The 17250-nt window shown below is 57.1% G+C and overlaps 1 protein-coding gene across 5 annotated transcripts in view; it reads left to right on the top strand.

The window, feature by feature from the left end:
- Nucleotides 1-17250, top strand: part of Igdcc4 (immunoglobulin superfamily DCC subclass member 4) — a 36442-nt gene that overhangs the window by 16463 nt on the left and 2729 nt on the right. For 3 of the 5 annotated variants that reach the window (XM_021237063.2, XM_004855622.4, XM_021237058.2), the window contains 16 exons: nucleotides 2885-3021; nucleotides 4150-4290; nucleotides 7483-7638; nucleotides 8460-8873; nucleotides 9314-9478; nucleotides 9973-10110; nucleotides 10476-10646; nucleotides 11670-11906; nucleotides 11991-12092; nucleotides 13389-13572; nucleotides 13919-14046; nucleotides 14305-14475; nucleotides 14608-14745; nucleotides 15246-15351; nucleotides 15854-16079; nucleotides 16622-16783. In XM_021237063.2, coding sequence (XP_021092722.1) covers nucleotides 2885-3021; nucleotides 4150-4290; nucleotides 7483-7638; nucleotides 8460-8873; nucleotides 9314-9478; nucleotides 9973-10110; nucleotides 10476-10646; nucleotides 11670-11906; nucleotides 11991-12092; nucleotides 13389-13572; nucleotides 13919-14046; nucleotides 14305-14475; nucleotides 14608-14745; nucleotides 15246-15351; nucleotides 15854-16079; nucleotides 16622-16783 — 2776 coding nt within the window. Of the gene's footprint in view, nucleotides 1-2884; nucleotides 3022-4149; nucleotides 4291-7482; nucleotides 7639-8459; nucleotides 8874-9313; nucleotides 9479-9972; nucleotides 10111-10475; nucleotides 10647-11669; nucleotides 11907-11990; nucleotides 12093-13388; nucleotides 13573-13918; nucleotides 14047-14304; nucleotides 14476-14607; nucleotides 14746-15245; nucleotides 15352-15853; nucleotides 16080-16279; nucleotides 16401-16621; nucleotides 16784-17250 lie in introns of those variants that run through there. The other 2 variants (XM_021237064.2, XM_021237059.2) reach the window with 2 other exon arrangements.

Raw genomic sequence — 17250 nt, 5'->3', positions numbered from 1 at the left:
CATTTACACTTTCACATTTAAGACACTTCGTATTTCAAAACTAATATAATTCATTGTTTTAAAACAAATCAAATAGGATAAAATTAAAATAAAATTTATTTTTAAAAAATCAAAAAGCTCTGGGCCGGGGATTTGCCTCAGTGGTTTTGCCACCTGCTGCATAAGCGCAAGGACCCAAGTCCAATCCCCAGTACTGGAAAAAAAAAAAATTGAAAAGCTCAACAAGTAAGAGTTTCTGGTAATCTCACTCAGAGAAAAACCCACAAATTATGTGTGCTTTGCCAACCTTGACTTTTTCCTCACAAATCCTAACCTATCATTTATCTATTTTCCAAAAATAGAGTTGCTTCATAAACACCATTTGGTGACCTTTCTCCCCCACTAAGCAGTGTATCTTAGATATCTTTTCAAGGACAGAGTTTCTAAAAACATGTTTTCACGAAACAGAAAAGGTTTTGTTTGTTTGTTTGTTTTTTGAGAAAGGGTCTTGCTATGTAGTTTAGGCTAGGCCTTAACTCACTATGGAGCCCAGGCTGGCCTTGAATTTGTGGTGATCCTCCTGCTTCAGCCTTCCAAATGCTAGGATTCTACCATACCCAGCCAGAAAAGATTTTAGATGAGTACTAACAGTGTTTCTGTTGGCTGCAGTAACAGCACCATGACGGAGGAAAGACATTCGTTCATTCCTTACACATAAAGAAATATTTCTTGCCAAGGAAGTATTAGCTCTTGGGTCCTGGGAGCACTTTTGTTCGTTCGTTTTCTTTCTTTCTTTCTTTCTTTCTTTCTTTCTTTCTTTCTTTCTTTCTTTCTTTCTTTCTTTCTTTCTTTCTTTCTTTCCTTCCTTCCTTCCCTCCCTCCCTTCCCCTTCCTTCCTTTCTTTCTTCCTTTTCTTCCTTTCTTTTTCTTCCTTCCTTTCTTTCTTTCCTTCCTTCCTTCCTTTCCTTCCTTCCTTCCTTCCTCTTTCTTCCTTTCCTCCCTTCCTTTCTTTTTCTTCCTTCCTTCCTTCCTTCCTTCCTTCCTTCGTTTCTTTCCTTTGTTTCTTTCTTTATTTTTTTTTTTTTTTTGGTACCAGGGAATCAAACTCAGGACCTTGCACTTGCCAGGCAGGTGCAGCGCCCCTGAGCTACATCCCCGTGGAGGCTGGTGCTGGTGGTGGAGACTGCTAGCAAGACTGAGGGATGAGGAGGAAGGCTGTCAGAGTCAGAGCAGGCCTGGAAGGGGCAGGGCCTTGTTTCAGACAGTCCTGCTGGTCCTTTCCCGTCACAATTTTTGTCATTGCTGCTGCTGTTGTGGATCCTAGTCCAGGGTTTCCCCTAGGCCCCACCCTTCTGTAGGCTGCTGTTGGAGCCAGGCTGTGGCCGGGGTCGGAGGTGAGTTTGCCTGTGGGCCAGGGTAGGAGGATGCAGGTTTATGTTTTTCTCCAGTCTTGAGGCCAAGCAGGTTCCAGGCTGGTGTCCAGGGTTTCTCCCCACCCTGCTTCCCAGGAGCCAAGGGGTCTCCCCCAAACACACGGCTGCCCGGTTCCTCCTGTCGCTGCTTGGCCTGCACCTAGGGGCCAAGCGCGGCCCTTTGCTTCCTCCAGAAACTAGGACTTTCCACCGGGGGCTGACCCTGCAGGGGTCCCCACTGGAGGATTCAGGTGGACCCCCGCATCCCTCTGCTGCCCACCACCCCGTCCCCCTGGAGACCTCCCTGCCCCAATCACGTTACCCAAGTGAATTCCCGGATGTGCTAACCCTCCAGCCGGGGGTGGGTGGGTGGTGGTGGTGGGGTATGGGCCTGCTGGGGAACCGCCCCTCCCGTAGATATTGCCCGCGCCCGTGGCAGCAGAGACAGCAGGTGAAATGGACATGGGCACTGGGCACCAGAAGACCTGAGTTCAAATTTTATCTACCCCAGGTCTGGCACCCTAGGAAAAAACCCTGCCCTGAGGCTCCGTTTTGTCCCCAGTAAAATGGAGATTGTGCTCCTCTTAATCTCTGGGCTTGTTTTGAGGGTCAGATGAGATAGTGTGAATATAAGGGATTTTATCAGAGTAGGGAGGCTGTAACACAAGCAAGGGGTTAAAAAAAATTCAAACTGAGGCAGCAGTGGTGGTGCACACCTGTAACCCCAACACTCTGGGAGTCTGAGGTAGGAGGATTGTGAGTTCGAACTCACAACTTAGCAAGATTTTTTTCTTAAAATAAAAAAATGTAAAAAGGGCTATAGCTGTAGCTCAGTGAAAAGGCTCCGGGTTCAATCCCCAGTGCCACCAAAAAAAACCCCCACAACAAACTGTATGAGAGATACATGGCTACGCTGTCCTACCCCAGCTCCCAGGGTCCCCTGCCCCCTCCCCAAATAACTTCTGGTGCACAAGCACGCATGGATGCATATGCTTCCCCACATGTTACTGGGGCATGGAGCTGCCCCTTTCCAACAGCCACCTGGCGTTCTGCACCGAGCAGCCTGTCCCTGCCTGGGCCGCTCCAGTCTCTTGTGCTGAGGTGGATTTCATTGAACATGTGTTACTGTGCACATGCATGTGACTAACTATAAGCTGGAGTCCTAGAGGTGGCATTGCTGGGTCAAAAAAGGTCCATGCAAAAAAAAAAAAAAAAAGGTCCATGCAGGGGACGGGGATTTAGCTCAGTGGTGCTGCCGCCTGCCTGGCAAGCGCAAGGTCCTGAGTTCGATCCCCTGTACCAAGAAAAGGTCCATGCAGTTTGGACATTGAGCTGTTGCCACCTTGCCTGGGAAAGCAGGTGTGTGGGGTGCCACCCTGACAAGACAGGAGCTGGGCACGGCGACGCACACCCGTGATCCCAGTATTAATTTGCGTGTCTTCGTGAGCCACCCTCCCTGTGCGCCCCCACAGCTGCCTTCTCCCCTTCCGCAGGCTCATCACTCTTCCCAACGGCGTCCTCCAGATCCTAGACATTCAGGACAGTGACGCAGGCTCCTACCGCTGCGTGGCCACCAACTCAGCCCGCCAGCGCTTCAGCCTCGAGGCCCCACTCCGCGTGGCCCCCAGAGGTACGGGGGCCGCAGGGTGAGGGACTTGGGGTTTCAGGAGCAGCTGCCTGGCGACGGGGGGGGGGGGGGGGCTGGGGCTGGAGAGGTCCAGGCCCTGCCTTCAGATGGGTGCCGAGGCAGTGGTCCTGCTGGACAGGGAAGCCCAGAGGGGGCGGTGCCACCCAGCCAACTGTGGACAGTCCGGGGCTGGAACCAGACCCCTATTCCCAGCAGGACTCCTCCTTCCTGTGAAGTCATTGTGTTCCTTTGGGTGGGATAGGCACAGGTCTGGAGGCGAGGCATCTCCTCCAAGCTCTTTCCCTGCCCCTATTGCTCTCCAGCCCTGAGAGCCCTGAGGCCTTGGGGCGCTGGCAGACTCCCTGTGGCCAACACTCATGTCCTTTCTGTCCTTCTTTGTGACAGGAGTAGGAAGGGCACAGGCATTGGGGTCATGGAGACCTGGTGTGAATCCCCGTCTGCATGACCCTGGGTTTGCTATCGGATGTCTCAGAGCACTCAGAGCGGTCGTGGGCCTGGGAGGACAGTGGGCAGTGCCTGGGGCTGGGCGGGTGCTGTGCATTCTACAAAGCTCACGTCACGCCCCCAGGGCCCCTCGCCCCGCCCCACCCTGCTTCCCCTACGGAGGGCTCATTGTCCCCTGTGCCGAACGAAGGTCTCTGCCTCCACCTTCTGGACAAACCTGATATTCTCATTCTCTGCCCAGGGCCGGTCCCACTGAGAGCCCAGCGGGACATCAGGGCTGGGGAGCTGAGGTGCTGGCAGACACTCAGGCCCACCCTGCCTTTCCCACACCGGAACCTGAGGCTCTTTGGGAAGGGATTTGCCTAAGGTCACACAGCTGCAGTGCTGGAACTAGAAACTATAAGTGTGAGCCCAAGACTGGTCTCCGCCTGTGACCCCATAGTACTGGGCCTTGGTAGGGAAGGCTGGAGAGAGGGTAGATCTGTCCAGCCCTGTCCCTGGGGCTGTGTTGGAGCCAAGCTTCTCTTCTGGTTTAAGAACTTTGAGTTCCCATTGCAGCTCTGCTGCACTTGATGGCTACTTCCCTTGTCTGTCGCATGGACCCATGGCTGCCCCTGCTGCACCAGGTGTCTGAGCGAAGATGTTCACTGCCTGTCTTCTCTCCAGGGTCCCTGGCGGCCACCAGGGGACAGGACGTGGTCATCGTGGCAGCCCCAGAGAACACCACGGTGGTGTCTGGGCAGAGCGTGGTGATGGAATGTGTGGCCTCAGCTGACCCCACCCCTATCGTGTCCTGGGTCCGACAGGGTGAGTAGAGAGGGCGAGCAGGAGGGGAAGAAGGGATGTGGCCTCTTGTGTCCCTGGGTCACCAACCTTCTGGTGTGTTGGGGACTAGTGTGGCAGGCAATGAGGTCGGGCCTGGGGTCTTACTTCTGTCCGTCTGACAGTGTCGCAGAGGCGTGATAGCTGGAAGGTGCCCCTTAGCCGGCCAGTGGACTGCAGCCCAGACCCACTGTGGGTCTGGGTAGTTACAGAGCTGCCACTTGGTCCACCCAGCATGCTTTGGCCTTTGTGTGCCAGGCAGTGCACTGGGCACAGGGAATGAGACAGGGATGAGAGGCACTCACACTGCAGGTGAGGGAGATAAACAAACGCCACACCCAGGAAGAGAGGGAGATGGTGTTGGGCCACGTGACAAGTGCCCATTAGGACGGAGCTCCTGGAGGTGGGGCAGGGCCAGGAGAGCACTGGACTTGACCTCACCCTGTACTGTGGTCTGCACCTGTCTCCTCCCAGAGCCTCCCAGAGCCCTCTGTGGAGAGCGAGGGGCCAAGACTGTCGATCCCAGTGGGCAGATGAGGAATCCAGGGACCAGAGAGCCAACACTCCTGTCTTTTGTAATTGGGTTTTTTTTTTTGGTACCGGGGATCAAACTTGGGTCCTTGTGCTTTTGAGGTGGGCAGTGGAACCACTGAGCTAAAGCCCTGGCCCCAAGCCAACACGTCTTTTTTTTTTTTTTTTTTTTTTTTTGGTACTGGGGATCGAACTCAGGTCCTTCCGCTTGCAAGGCAGGTGGCGGAACCACTGAGCTAAATCTCCGGCCCAAAATGTTTACTTACTTTTTGTTTGTTTGTTTGTTTTGTTTTATTGGTACCAGGGATTAAACTCAGGTCCTTGCGCTTGTGCAGCAGGCAGCAAAACCACTGAGCTAAATCCCCAGCCCCAACACTTCCTTCCACTACTCCGTTCCCTATAGTCCTGCAGAAAGAAAGCAGGAGTTACTTTTGTTTCCATTTGTCTGTAAGAAGTGACTTGTCCTGAGATGGCAGAAGTATTAAATCCAACTGTCTTTATCCTCCTTCCCTGATTCATTCTACTACCCTATACTGCCTCTTTTATGTTTATATCTCACATTGAACAGAGTATGTAAGCCTGGCTGTGGTAGTGCATGTCAGGAATCCCAGCACTCTGGGAGGCTGAGGCAGGAGGATCCCAAATTTGAAGCCAGCCTGAGCAAGTTAGCAACTTAGCAAGAACTTGCCTCAAAATTTAAAAAGTAAATAAATAATAAAAAGGACTTGGGATGTAGCTCAGTGCAAAGGCTCTGCGCCAAGTCCATAGTACTGTAAAAAAAAAAAAAAAAAAAAGTGTAGGGCCAGGGATTTAGCTCAGTGGCACCAAGCCTGCCTTGGAAGGGCAAGGTCCTGAGTTCAATCCCTAGTACCCTCCCTCAAAAAAGCGTATACTAAATAGTTTAAATAAAAACAATAAATGGAATAGCTACTTACCACTGAGCTGATAGAATAGAACAGTGCCTGTATCTTGCACCGCCTGAACTACACTCCCTCACTGGACTTCAGCCCTTCCCTAGTGAGGAGGATCTCGGGGCCAGTGAGACCCTGGTCCTATGACTGGGTGAAGTTTGTGGTGTCACCCGGAGTCCTATTATCAATATTTCACAAATCCCAGCCATGCATCCGGGTCACCTAGGGAGCTTGTTAAAACTTCAGCCGCCCTCCCTTCACCTCTGTAGAGGCGGGAGGGAGGAACCTCAGGGTTTAGCCTGTGTCCACCCGGGCTCACCGTTCACTGTTCATAGCGAGGCCTCCGGGCTACTTAGAAATGCGGCACCTGGGGGCTTGCTAGGCCTCCACAGCCCGCTAGGGGCGCTGCGACTGATTCTGGGATTCTTGTTCTCGGGGAGGACTCAGACCCCCATGGTTCCGGAACCTCTCTTTCGGCGAATCTGCTCACAACACCTCCAGAGGCTGAGGGGACCAGAAAGGAGCTTTATTCCTGACCCCGGGCCCTGCTCTCTGCCCAGGAATTAACCCCGCCGAATCAAGGAAGGGGCATGGGCTTTTTGTGTTTTGTTTTGTTTTCTGACTGCAAATGCGGTGCATATTCACTGTTTTAGAAAACTAGGAAAAAATAGAAGCAGAAAAATATGCCACCACTCAGAGATAAAAACCGCTAACATATGCGTGTATTTCTACCAGGTTTTTTTTCTATGCAATGCACACTTTCCCCTGAAATCAAGAAAGCGTGATGTATTGAGTTCCAATCTCTATTTTAGTCAGCAGGATAGGATAAAGATTTCCCCAACCTTCACACGTTTTCAAAAATAATTTTAATAACTATATAATCGTCCATTTTTATTTATTTTATGGTACTGAGGATCGAACTCTGGACCTTGCGCTTGCAAAGCAGGCAGCGAAACCACTGAGCTAAATCCCCGGCCCTAATAGTCTATTTTTAGATACAGCTATAGCCAGGGTGTTGCCACATGCCTGTAATCCCAATGCTTGAAAGGCTGAAGCAGGAGGATCACAAGTTCAAAGGCAGCTGAGCAATGTAGGAAGGCCCTGTCTCAAAAACAAAATAAAACAAGGGCCAGGGATTTAGCTCAGTGTTTTCGCCGCCTGCTGCGTAAGCGCAAGGACCCGAGTTCGATCCCTGGTACCAAAAACACCCAAAAAACCAAAACGGGCCAGGGGAGTAGCTCAGTGGTGCCGGGCTTGCCTGGCAAGTTCAAGGTCCTGAGTTCAATCCCCGGTACTGGAAAAAAACTCTGTAAGTCTGATCCCCTCCCTGCAGGAACTCAAGGTCAAGATGGAGCCCCTTTATGACCCATTTTCTGCTTTTTGAAAAGATTCCCAGGGTGTTGGGAGAAAGTTAACATCTGTGTTTGGATGTGCCTTTCTTGAGAGCAGAGCTCAGTAGGAGTGGAACGCGATCACTGACTGGTGTGGCATGTGATACTATGAGCCTGTGCTGCGCCCGGAGTTACTCTTTGTCCCTCGCAGCCGACCTTCCTGCCCGAGACTGTCCCTACTGCACACCGAGGCGGTGGGGCTCAGGGTCTCCGGGTCTCTGGGTCTCCGGCTGGCTAGGAGGGGAACTGCGATTCCGGCTCGGGGGCACCGGGCCTGAGGTCGCAGAGGCCCTGGGGGGCAGTGCCCAGCGCCCCGCCCCAGCTCGCGTCCTCTCCTGCCCCAGATGGGAACCCGATCTCCACGGACGTCATCGTCCTGGGCCGTACCAACCTGCTCATCGCCAGCGCGCAGCCCCGCCACTCGGGCGTCTACGTGTGCCGCGCCAACAAGCCCCGCACGCGCGACTTCGCCACGGCCGCCGCCGAGCTCCGCGTGCTGGGTGAGGCGGGGAGGAGCGCGCAGGGGTGCAGGAGGCCGGGGTGGAGTGACCGAGACTGGGAAGCCAGGGGCGGGTGGGGGACAGATTGGAGGGTGGAGAACGGCAGGAGGACGAGGTCGCGGGAGGAGGCCTCAGCAGGCGGTGGAAGGATGGACTGGGTAACTGGGGCACGACTGGGTGACCGAGGTGTGGGGAAGGGCGAGACCTAGGTGATGGGGCGGGGAGGGGCCGGGTTTATTGGCAGAGAGAGCAGAGTGGTCTGAAAGTGTGGGCCAGGCACAGGCCTCTAATCCCAGCACTCTGGGAGGCTAAATTGAAGGGCCGGGGATTTAGCTCAGTGACACCGTGCCTGCCTCGCAAGCCCAAGGTTCTGAGTTCAATCTCCGGTACAAAAGAGTTGAGGTCAAACCTGGGCAATTTAGGGAGACCCTAATCTCAACATTTTTTTAAAAAATTGTTTTTTTAAGGATTGGGGCTATAGCTCAGTGCGAAGGCACCCAGTGTATATCTGGGGCCGGTCTTGCTCAGGGCTGAGGGCACTAGATGTGGAAGACACCAGAGCCAGGGGAGAGGGCACTAGATGTGGAAGACACCAGAGCCAGGGGAGAAGCAAGTGGGTTATGAAGGAGTGGGGTTAGAGCAGCGGTGGGGGGAGTGGAGATCGCTGGAGAGGAGGACGGTCAGGGAAGGGCTGGAGTCCCCGGGCAGACGGTGGAGGGGGCCGAGTCAGGAGAGACCAAGGTGGTCAGAAGGGGCGAAGGGGGTTGTAGAGCCCTGGTGGCCGAGCCCGTGGTCAGCGTCGCCTCCCCCAACCTCCGCAGCGGCCCCCGCCATCGTGCAGGCGCCCGAGGCGCTGTCGCGGACACGGGCGAGCACCGCGCGCTTCGTGTGCCGCGCGTCGGGGGAGCCGCGGCCTGCGCTGCGCTGGCTGCACAACGGGGCGCCGCTGCGGCCCCAGGGGCGCATCAAGGTGCAGGGCGGCGGCGGCAGCTTGGTCATCACGCAGATCGGCCTGCAGGACGCCGGCTACTACCAGTGCGTGGCGGAGAACAGCGCGGGGACGGCGTGCGCCGCCGCGGCCCTGGCCGTCGTGGTGCGCGAGGGGCTGCCTAGCGCCCCCACGCGGGTCACCGCCACGCCGCTGAGCAGCTCCGCCGTGCTGGTGGCCTGGGAGCGGCCCGAGCTGCACAGTGAGCAGATCATCGGCTTCTCGCTGCACTACCAGAAGGCTCGGGGTAGGGGACCCTCGAAGCCCCCTCTACAGGCGGCGCGGGGTCGGGGTGCAGGTCGGGTGACTGAGGGGCCCCTGGTGCGTATCTCTGGGGTAGGATGGGATGGGTGGGAGCCACGGGGGAGACCGGCCTCCCTGTTAGGCAATTCTGGGCACCCTGCAGAGAGGCACTGGGAAAGCTCTTGCTGACTGTGTCCCTTGCCTGTCCCCTCTTGGAGCCATCTACCCCCCAGGGCGCTGTGTCAGACGCCAGACCCCACTTCTGGCTACTGCAGGGATTGATAACAGGAAGTGTGGCCTGTGCAACTCCAAATATCTGGGGAGTTTAGATACAAATAGATGATTACAGAGATTGGGCCAGAATAAGTGACCCCTAGATAGGCACCAGCTGCCCAGTGCCTGGGCTGGTTCTGTGACAGTCCTTTGGCCCTGTCACCATCCCAGGCACAGACAACGTGGAATACCAGTTCGCAGTGAACAATGACACCACAGAGCTACAGGTGCGGGACCTGGAGCCCAACACGGACTATGAGTTCTATGTGGTGGCCTACTCGCAGCTCGGGGCCAGCCGCACATCCACCCCGGCCCTGGTGCACACTCCGGATGACGGTAGGCCTGGCAGCCGGCAGCACACAGCCTGGGCCCAGAGAACTCCTGCTTCTCCTTACTGCAGTCCCTAAGGCACCGTCACCTGCCTCTTGTTAGACTCTTGTGCTATGAAGGAGAGGGCAGGGGGTCGGCCCTCTCCCCAGTTTACAGTTGGGGAAACTGACTTGCCCAAAGTCACAGACGGGACTTGAGCCCAGATTTTGTGACTCTTTTTACCACACAGCCCTTCTTCCTGATGCCCATATGCCATCCAGCTGGGGTAGCAGCCAGTGGCTGTGGCAGATTGTGCCCCACAGCACCCTCTAGAGTCAGGGCGGAATGACCCCCTCATCCCGCAGCTCGGGGCTCCCCTGAGAGGCTCCCTTTCCTCCCTCAGATCCTGGTCCTGGGCCTTCTCCTGACATGCCAAACGACCTGGGCAAGTCTCTGCCCACTCCTGAGCGTTGCCTCCCACGTTGGTGGAGCACTGCTCACGCCCTGTTCTTCTGTCTCAGTCCCCAGTGCAGCACCCCAGCTCGCCCTGTCCAGCCCCAACCCCTCGGACATCAGGGTGGCGTGGCTGCCCCTGCCCCCTAGCCTGAGCAATGGGCAGGTGGTGAAGTACAGGATAGAGTACGGTTTGGGAAAGGAAGGTGAGTGGGCCTGGGGGTGGGGAGTGGGCTGGTATTGCAGGACGAATGGGGACGGGGTGCAGAGTGGGGTGTGGTGGGGTTGCAGGAATGAAGAGGGAAGACAGAAGTCCCAGCTCCAGGCAGAGGAGGCCCGGGGAGTCCCACCCCCTCTGGAGCTGCAGCCTGAAATCTAGTGGAATGCTGCCTCAGTTTCCTTACCTGTGGAGTGAGGCAAGGGGCCTGGGCAATCCTTGGAGCTTGGAGTCTGCCCAGGCCCCATAGCATGGAGGAGCCGGGATCTGAAGCAGAAGCATCAGCATGGGGGGTGTTGAGATCACATCCCGGGGTGGGAGGACACCCAGCTCTGTCTTCTTCTGTCCCATCAGATCAGGTTTTCTCCATCGAGGTGCCAGGAAATGAGACACAGCTGACAGTGCACTCACTGCTGCCAAACAAGGCCTACAGAGTGCGGATCTCAGCGGGCACGGCGGCTGGCTATGGGGCGCCTTCCCCGTGGATGCAGCACAGGACACCTGGGGCCCACAACCAGAGCCATGGTACAGGTCGGAGGGGACAGGGCGGGACAGTGTGAGTGGCTGCGTGGGGTACGCATGCCCTCAGAGGCAGGGCCCCAGAGCCCCTCCATCTGAGACCCTCTGTGCCTCCCTTGATGGGGAAGGAAGTCCAGGTGTAGGGGAGGGTTGAAGAGCTGGGCTCAGGTGTCCCTTCTGTCCACGCTGTGACCTTGGCCAAGCCATTCTCAACTCTGAGGCTTCACTGACTGACCCGGTGCCATATGAATTTATAACGTGTTGCAAAGGGAGTGCTTAGTACATGCTAAGAACTCATCAGCCGGGTGTGGTGGCGCACACCCTGTGATCCCAGCACTTGGGAGGCTGAGGGAGCAGGATCGCTGCAAATTCGAGGCCAGCCTGAACTACATGGTGAGGCCCTGTCTCAAAACAAAACAAAACACTAACCCTCATTAAATAGTAGCTGCTTCAATGATTATTATTATTATTTTTTTGAAGAGCCCCCAAAGCACAGCTTTAATGCAGACAAAACCCAAGACGGTATCTGTGGGCATTGAGCCAATTACTTAACTTCTCTAGCCTGAGTTTTCCTATCTGTAAAATGAGTTAATAATATGTTGTATGAGAATAAAGGTAAACACTTGGAGCACCTCACACAGTGAATAAGCCCCCTGCACTTGGCCTCCAGCTGGGGCTCCCCACTTCGATGGCTCCAGCCCTGCTCGCTGGCCTCTGCAGGCCCTGGTCAGCATTTGCTCCCCTGGGAGGCTTCCCGAGGTCTGCTCCGTGCCAGGCACGCTGTGAACCTGCCTGGAGACGACCCGCCTGCCCCTCTGCACATGCGCGGGAGACACACCTGCATTACCAGAATCTGCATTCCCAGCGTGTTGGGCTGGAGCCCAGGCCTGGCCCTGAGTGCGGAGGGCATAGAGAGGCACTGGCCCAGCTCTTGCTGACCGTGTCCCCTGCCTGTCCCCTCCCACCTCTGGGTTCTTTCCTTCCCTTCCCACCCTCCTCCTCCTCCCCCCTTTCCCTCCTCCGCCCCAGTTCCTTTTGCCCCCGCAGAGTTGAAGGTGCGTGCGCGGATGGAGTCCCTGATCGTGTCGTGGCAGCCGCCCCCTCACCCAGCCCAGATCTCCGGCTACAAACTGTACTGGCGGGAGGTGGGGGCCGAGGAGGAGACTGAGGACGAGCGCCCCCTGGGGGGCCGTGGAGACCAGGCTTGGGATGTGGGGCCCGTCCGGCTGAAGAAGAAAGTGAAGCAGTACGAATTGACCCAGCTAGGTGAGGACCCGGGGCGCAGGAGAAGGGGTGGAACATGCTCCAGGAGGCCCCTGTAGCAGTGAGCGACCCTGTGACCTTCCCCAGTCCCGGGCCGGCTGTATGAGGTGAAGCTCGTGGCGTTCAACAAACAAGAGGACGGGTACGCGGCGGTGTGGAAGGGCAAGACCGAGAAGGCGCCCACGCCAGGTGAGGTGCTGAGGACGGAGGGGCGGGGCCTGGGGAGCGTGGGCGCCTCAGTTTCCCCGAGCCCGTGCCCCAGATGGCTCTTCCAGCCAGACCAGAAGCCCCGCTGTGAGCGCTGTCTTTTAGGTCGGCTGCTTAATTTCTCTCGTTTGCGAGCAGAGCTACTTTGGAAAGTTTGGACAGAGACCCCGTTGGTCGAGCAGTGATTCCCGACCCCAAGTCTGACCTTAAAAGTTTTTCAAGCACAGCTGTCTGCATCACACCGTCCTTCAGATTATGCCTTAACTCCAGGCGGGGAGGGCACCCCCATGTGGTAAACATTGGTCACCCATCGAGACACCGCCTCACCCCACTTCCCAGGCGGATTTTTCAACCACGTGGTTTAGCAGCCAAAGCGCTCAACTGGACGCCAAGAGACCTGGGTTTTAATTCCAGTTTGTTCATTTATTCATTCAGCAAATATTTTACTGAGTATCTACTCCGTGCCAGCTCTGTTCTGGGAATTTAGTGAGGAAACAGCACAAATGAGGTGCCTGCTTGCATGGAGTTTATTATTTTATGTTTCTATAATAAACACTTATCAAATAGTACATATTGAATGTCAGACGCTTTCCTATCTGCTTTACAAATATTAACGAATGTAATCCTCATAACAGCCCCATGAAGTAGGTACTGTCATCAGTCACATCCACTAACAGAGTAAGGAATGGAGGCACAGAGAGGTTAAGAAAACTGTCTGGGGGCCCGGGATTTAGCTCAGTGGTTTCGCCGCCTGCTGCGCAAGCGCAAGGACCCAAGTTTGATCCCCGGTACCAAAAAAAAAAAGAAAAGAAAACTGTCCAGGGTCACACAGCAATAAGTGGCACAGCTGGAATTTGAACTTAGGCAGCCTGGCTCCAGTATGTGCTCTTAATTTCCACAAGGGGCTACCCCCTCCACTGTGGTCCTCAGTTTGGTTATCTGTGAGGTGGGAATAATGTCACCTGACTCAGGGCCAAAGGAAGGCCAAGGTGGATGAGGTTGAGCTCGCCTGCAAGCCCAGTGCCTAGGAGGCAGAGGCAGGAGGATCGAAAGTTCCACCCTAGCCTGGGTAACTTAGTGACTTAGCGAGAACCTGTCTTAAAATAAAAAATAAAAGGAGGCTGGAGATGTAGCTCATGCAAAGGCCCTGGGTTCATTTCCTAGTACCAACAAAACAAAACAAAACGAGAGAGCCCAAGGAAGAGCCTTGGGGACAGAGAAGACTGCACATACTTAGGGAGCCATGTTCCCCCACCCCGTACCCGCCATTCCTTGCAGATTTACCCATCCAGAGGGGGCCACCCCTGCCCCCTGCCCACGTCCACGCGGAATCCAACAGCTCCACATCTATCTGGCTGCGGTGGAAGAAGCCGGACTTCACCACAGTCAAGATTGTCAACTACACCGTGCGCTTCAGTCCCTGGGGTCTCAGGAACGCCTCCCTCGTCACCTATTACACCAGGTGGGAGGGGGCAGCGGGAAGTGACCGGGGAGGGACAGGGGCTCGCCTGAGCGTCTGCACGGGTCCACCGGTCCCCGGGTCCCCCGGTGAGAAAGAGCCGCCTGGTCCCACTCCCTCGCGACAGCGCGGCTCGTTCCCAACCCCAGGAGCCTGAGCGGCTTCTGGTCCCCCAGTGAGAGCCCTGTCCCTGCCTCAGACCTCACCAACAGGGGGCGCCGCCGGCTCGCTGTCTGGCGGCAGAGCGACCCGTGGGTGGCGCCAGCTCGGGTTCCTGGGGAGGCCCCCGGTGCGGCTCGCCCGTCCGAGGAGGGCTTGGTCCGAGGTCCCTGGCCATTTCCCGCCGCAGCTCGGGAGAGGACATCCTCATCGGTGGGCTGAAGCCATTCACCAAGTACGAGTTCGCGGTACAGTCCCACGGCGTGGACGTGGACGGGCCCTTCGGCTCGGTGGTGGAGCGCTCCACCCTGCCGGACCGTGAGTGCCAGCCACCCCACGTGGCTGCTCCTTCCGGCCCGCCCAGCCCTCTCCAAAGGGTGTGGCGGAGCTGAGCGGACTAGCGATCTGGGAGGGAGGGAGGGCTGGGGGGAGCTGTGCCCGTCAAACCTGCGTTGGCAGAGCCAGACCTCCTGAGTGCTGTGAGGCAGAGCGGCCAGGCCTCCCTCCCCTGACTTCCCGCTGCGCCAGAGCAGGGCTCTCGGGGACCCCGGCTCTCCCACCCTCCCCCGCACGCAGGGCCTTCGACGCCTCCATCAGACCTGCGCCTGAGCCCCCTGACGCCGTCCACCGTGCGGCTGCACTGGTGTCCGCCCACGGAGCCCAATGGCGAGATCGTGGAGTACCTGATCCTGTACAGCAGCAACCACACCCAGCCGGAGCACCAGTGGACGCTGCTCACCACGGAGGGTGAGGCCCCGCCCACCGGCCCCTCCCGCTGCAGTGCGAGGGCACGGAGCTGTGTCCTGGGGCCTTTGGGAGGAGCCGCCCTCTCAGCCCCACTTCCCCCTCCCTGCCCTGCTCTCCGCGCCCTGCCCGCAGGGAACATCTTCAGCGCCGAGGTGCACGGCCTGGAGAGCCACACCAGGTACTTCTTCAAGATGGGGGCTCGCACGGAGGTGGGGCCCGGGCCCTTCTCCCGCCTGCAGGATGTGATCACGCTGCAGGAGAAGCTGTCAGGTACGCGGGGACGGGTGGGGGCCACCACTGGGCCTCTGGGCACGCTGCCCCTTTATCGTTTTGGACAGCCGCCCTGATTGGTAGGGACAAGACAGATCTGAAGGGAAGTGCCAGTTTCTCTGGAAGCACTGGCATGAAGAAACAAGCTTTGTAGGGAGAAGTGGATGGCAGGACTGGGTATGTCACTTGTGTGGCTCAGTACAAAATGAGAATGCAAGCCAGGTGTGGTGGCGCACATGCCTATAATCCTGGCAACTTGGGAGGCTGAGACAGGAGGATCTCAAGTTCAAGGCCAGCCTGGGCAATTTAGTGAGACACCTTCTCAAAATATAAAAGCTGGGGATGTAGCCCTCTGGGTTCAATCCTTAGAACAGGAAAAAAAGTGATTCTCCAAAGGGTGAAGCTGAGCCAGTGGTCTCCTGCAGAGGCCATAAGTCATCTTCATCTATGAGCCCTGGGCCTTCTGCTGTCCTTGCTGAGCTGTCCCCTCTTCTCACCAGACCCCTTGGACGTGCACTCGGTCACGGGCATCATCGTGGGCGTGTGCCTGGGCCTCCTCTGCCTGCTGGCCTGCATGTGTGCTGGCCTTCGCCGCAGCCCCCCCAGGTGAGCCGATTTGCAGGAAGGGCCCATGGATGACCTGCCGTGAAAGTCGGGACTCTGGGGGCTAGGGTGTAGCACAGGGGTAGAGGCCTTGCCTAGCATGTGTGAGCCCTGGGCTTGATCCCCAGCGCCGAAGCAAACTACTGAATTAAATAGGACGCGGGGACCAAGGGTGATGTTCTCTTGAGGACAGGGATGGTTTAGGGGAGCCCCTATTGTCCCTCCTGAGCAAGGGCAGGCAGAGGTGCCGTGCTCCTCTTTCCTCTGAAGCTGGCAGCCTCTTGGAAGGAGAGGCCCTGAATCTCCCTGAGTCTGGAGCCAAGGAGGGAAGGACCCCATTTGCCGGTCTGGCTGCTTTGGCAATAGTTGCCTCTCCTTGCACAGACTGGGAAACCAAGTCCTGGAGATGGGCCGGAAGTTTCCCGGAGGCACTGCTGGACTGGACCCCATTCCTGCCCCACTCTCCACTCTGACCCCTGCACCTGTTTGCTGTCTTCCCTCCCAGGGAGGCCCTCCCAGGCCTGTCCTCAGCCACCACTGGGAACCCGGCGCTGTACTCCAGAGCTCAGCTTGGCCCCTCCAGTCTCCCTGCAGGCCACGAACTGGAGTCTCTCGTTCATCCCCGTCCCCAGGACTGGTCCCCACCGCCCTCAGACCTGGAGGACAAGACTGAAGTACATAGTCTTATGGGTGGTGGTGCTTCAGACTGCCGGGGTCACTCCAAGAGAAAGGTGAGACCAGATGCTGGGTAGATCAGTTCCATGGCTCGGCTCATTCCCAAATCGACCACCAGGGGGCGCCATACCACAATGTGTGAGCATCGAGCATACACGGACCCCTTCCTCCTCCATGAAGGGCTTCAGGCCCGGGAATCAGGGAGGCCTCCCTCCCTGCAGAAGAGCTCAGTTTGGCTCTCACTGGCTGCCTGCAGGTGACTCAAACTGGCCACATCACCCAAATCTGCTCACCCCCAGAGCTGAGGTCCCTGTCTAGTGTGGGGAGAAGAGGATGGCACCTTGGCTGTGGCCAAGTAGAACTGGGATAGAGATAAGGTGAGGGCCCTGCAAAGGCAGGTCCCCTCCTGCCCTGCTGACGGGTCAGCCCTCCCCTCCTGCCTCCCTGCCCCTGAGTGAGGAAAAGCCCACAGGGCTGAGGAGCCGGGGCCTGCAAAGAGCATCTGCTCTTAGGCTTGTGCGCAAGATCGCAGGGTGTTTCCCCTCAGGAAGGCAACTGTGGCCATGCACCTCAGTGTCCCCTTCTTTCTCCTGTACAGATCTCCTGGGCTCAGCCAGGGGTGCCGAGCTGGGCAGGGTCCTGGGCAGGCTGTGAGCTGCCCCAGGCCGGCCCCAGACCCGCTCTGACCCGCGCCCTGCTGCCCCCTGCCGGCACTGGGCAGACACTGCTGCTGCAGGCCCTGGTATATGACGCCATCAAGGTCAGCCCGCTGGGAAGAAGGGTGGTCCTAGTGAGGTTCTCGAGCCTTTGGGGTGGTATCTTTCCTGGGGATAGAAGTCCAGCCAGGACACCCCTGGGCCTGCAAGGTTCAGTGGGTGCCAGGCAGGCCCATTTGGAGGGACGTGTGTTTCACTAGGGTTGGGGACGGGTCCTCCTCCACCCAGACCTAAGTGGGTGAGACAGGCCTGATCCATTCCACCTGTCTTCCTCCTCACAGAGCCCCTGATGGAGGTTAGTGCTCCCAGGACTCCTGGACAGGGCGAGCAGGTCTCCTCCATTTCCCTCTGCCCTCGCCTGGGGCTGAGCTTCCTGTCAGCTGGGCCAGTTCCTGCGTCCCTGTCTCCCCCTTGCATGCAAGACACACTCTGACCGAAGGTCCCTCTCTCCTCCCCACAATGTTGGCCATTTTTTCCGACAATAATCCTCGGTCTCTTGTTCCCCTCTAAC

This window comes from Heterocephalus glaber, unplaced genomic scaffold (genome assembly GCF_053883595.1).
Source record: "Heterocephalus glaber isolate CG9 unplaced genomic scaffold, H.glaber_assembly_v1.0 deba00001689, whole genome shotgun sequence".
Taxonomy (NCBI): Eukaryota; Metazoa; Chordata; class Mammalia; order Rodentia; family Bathyergidae; genus Heterocephalus; species Heterocephalus glaber.
This window is presented reverse-complemented; position numbering and strand designations above follow the sequence as displayed.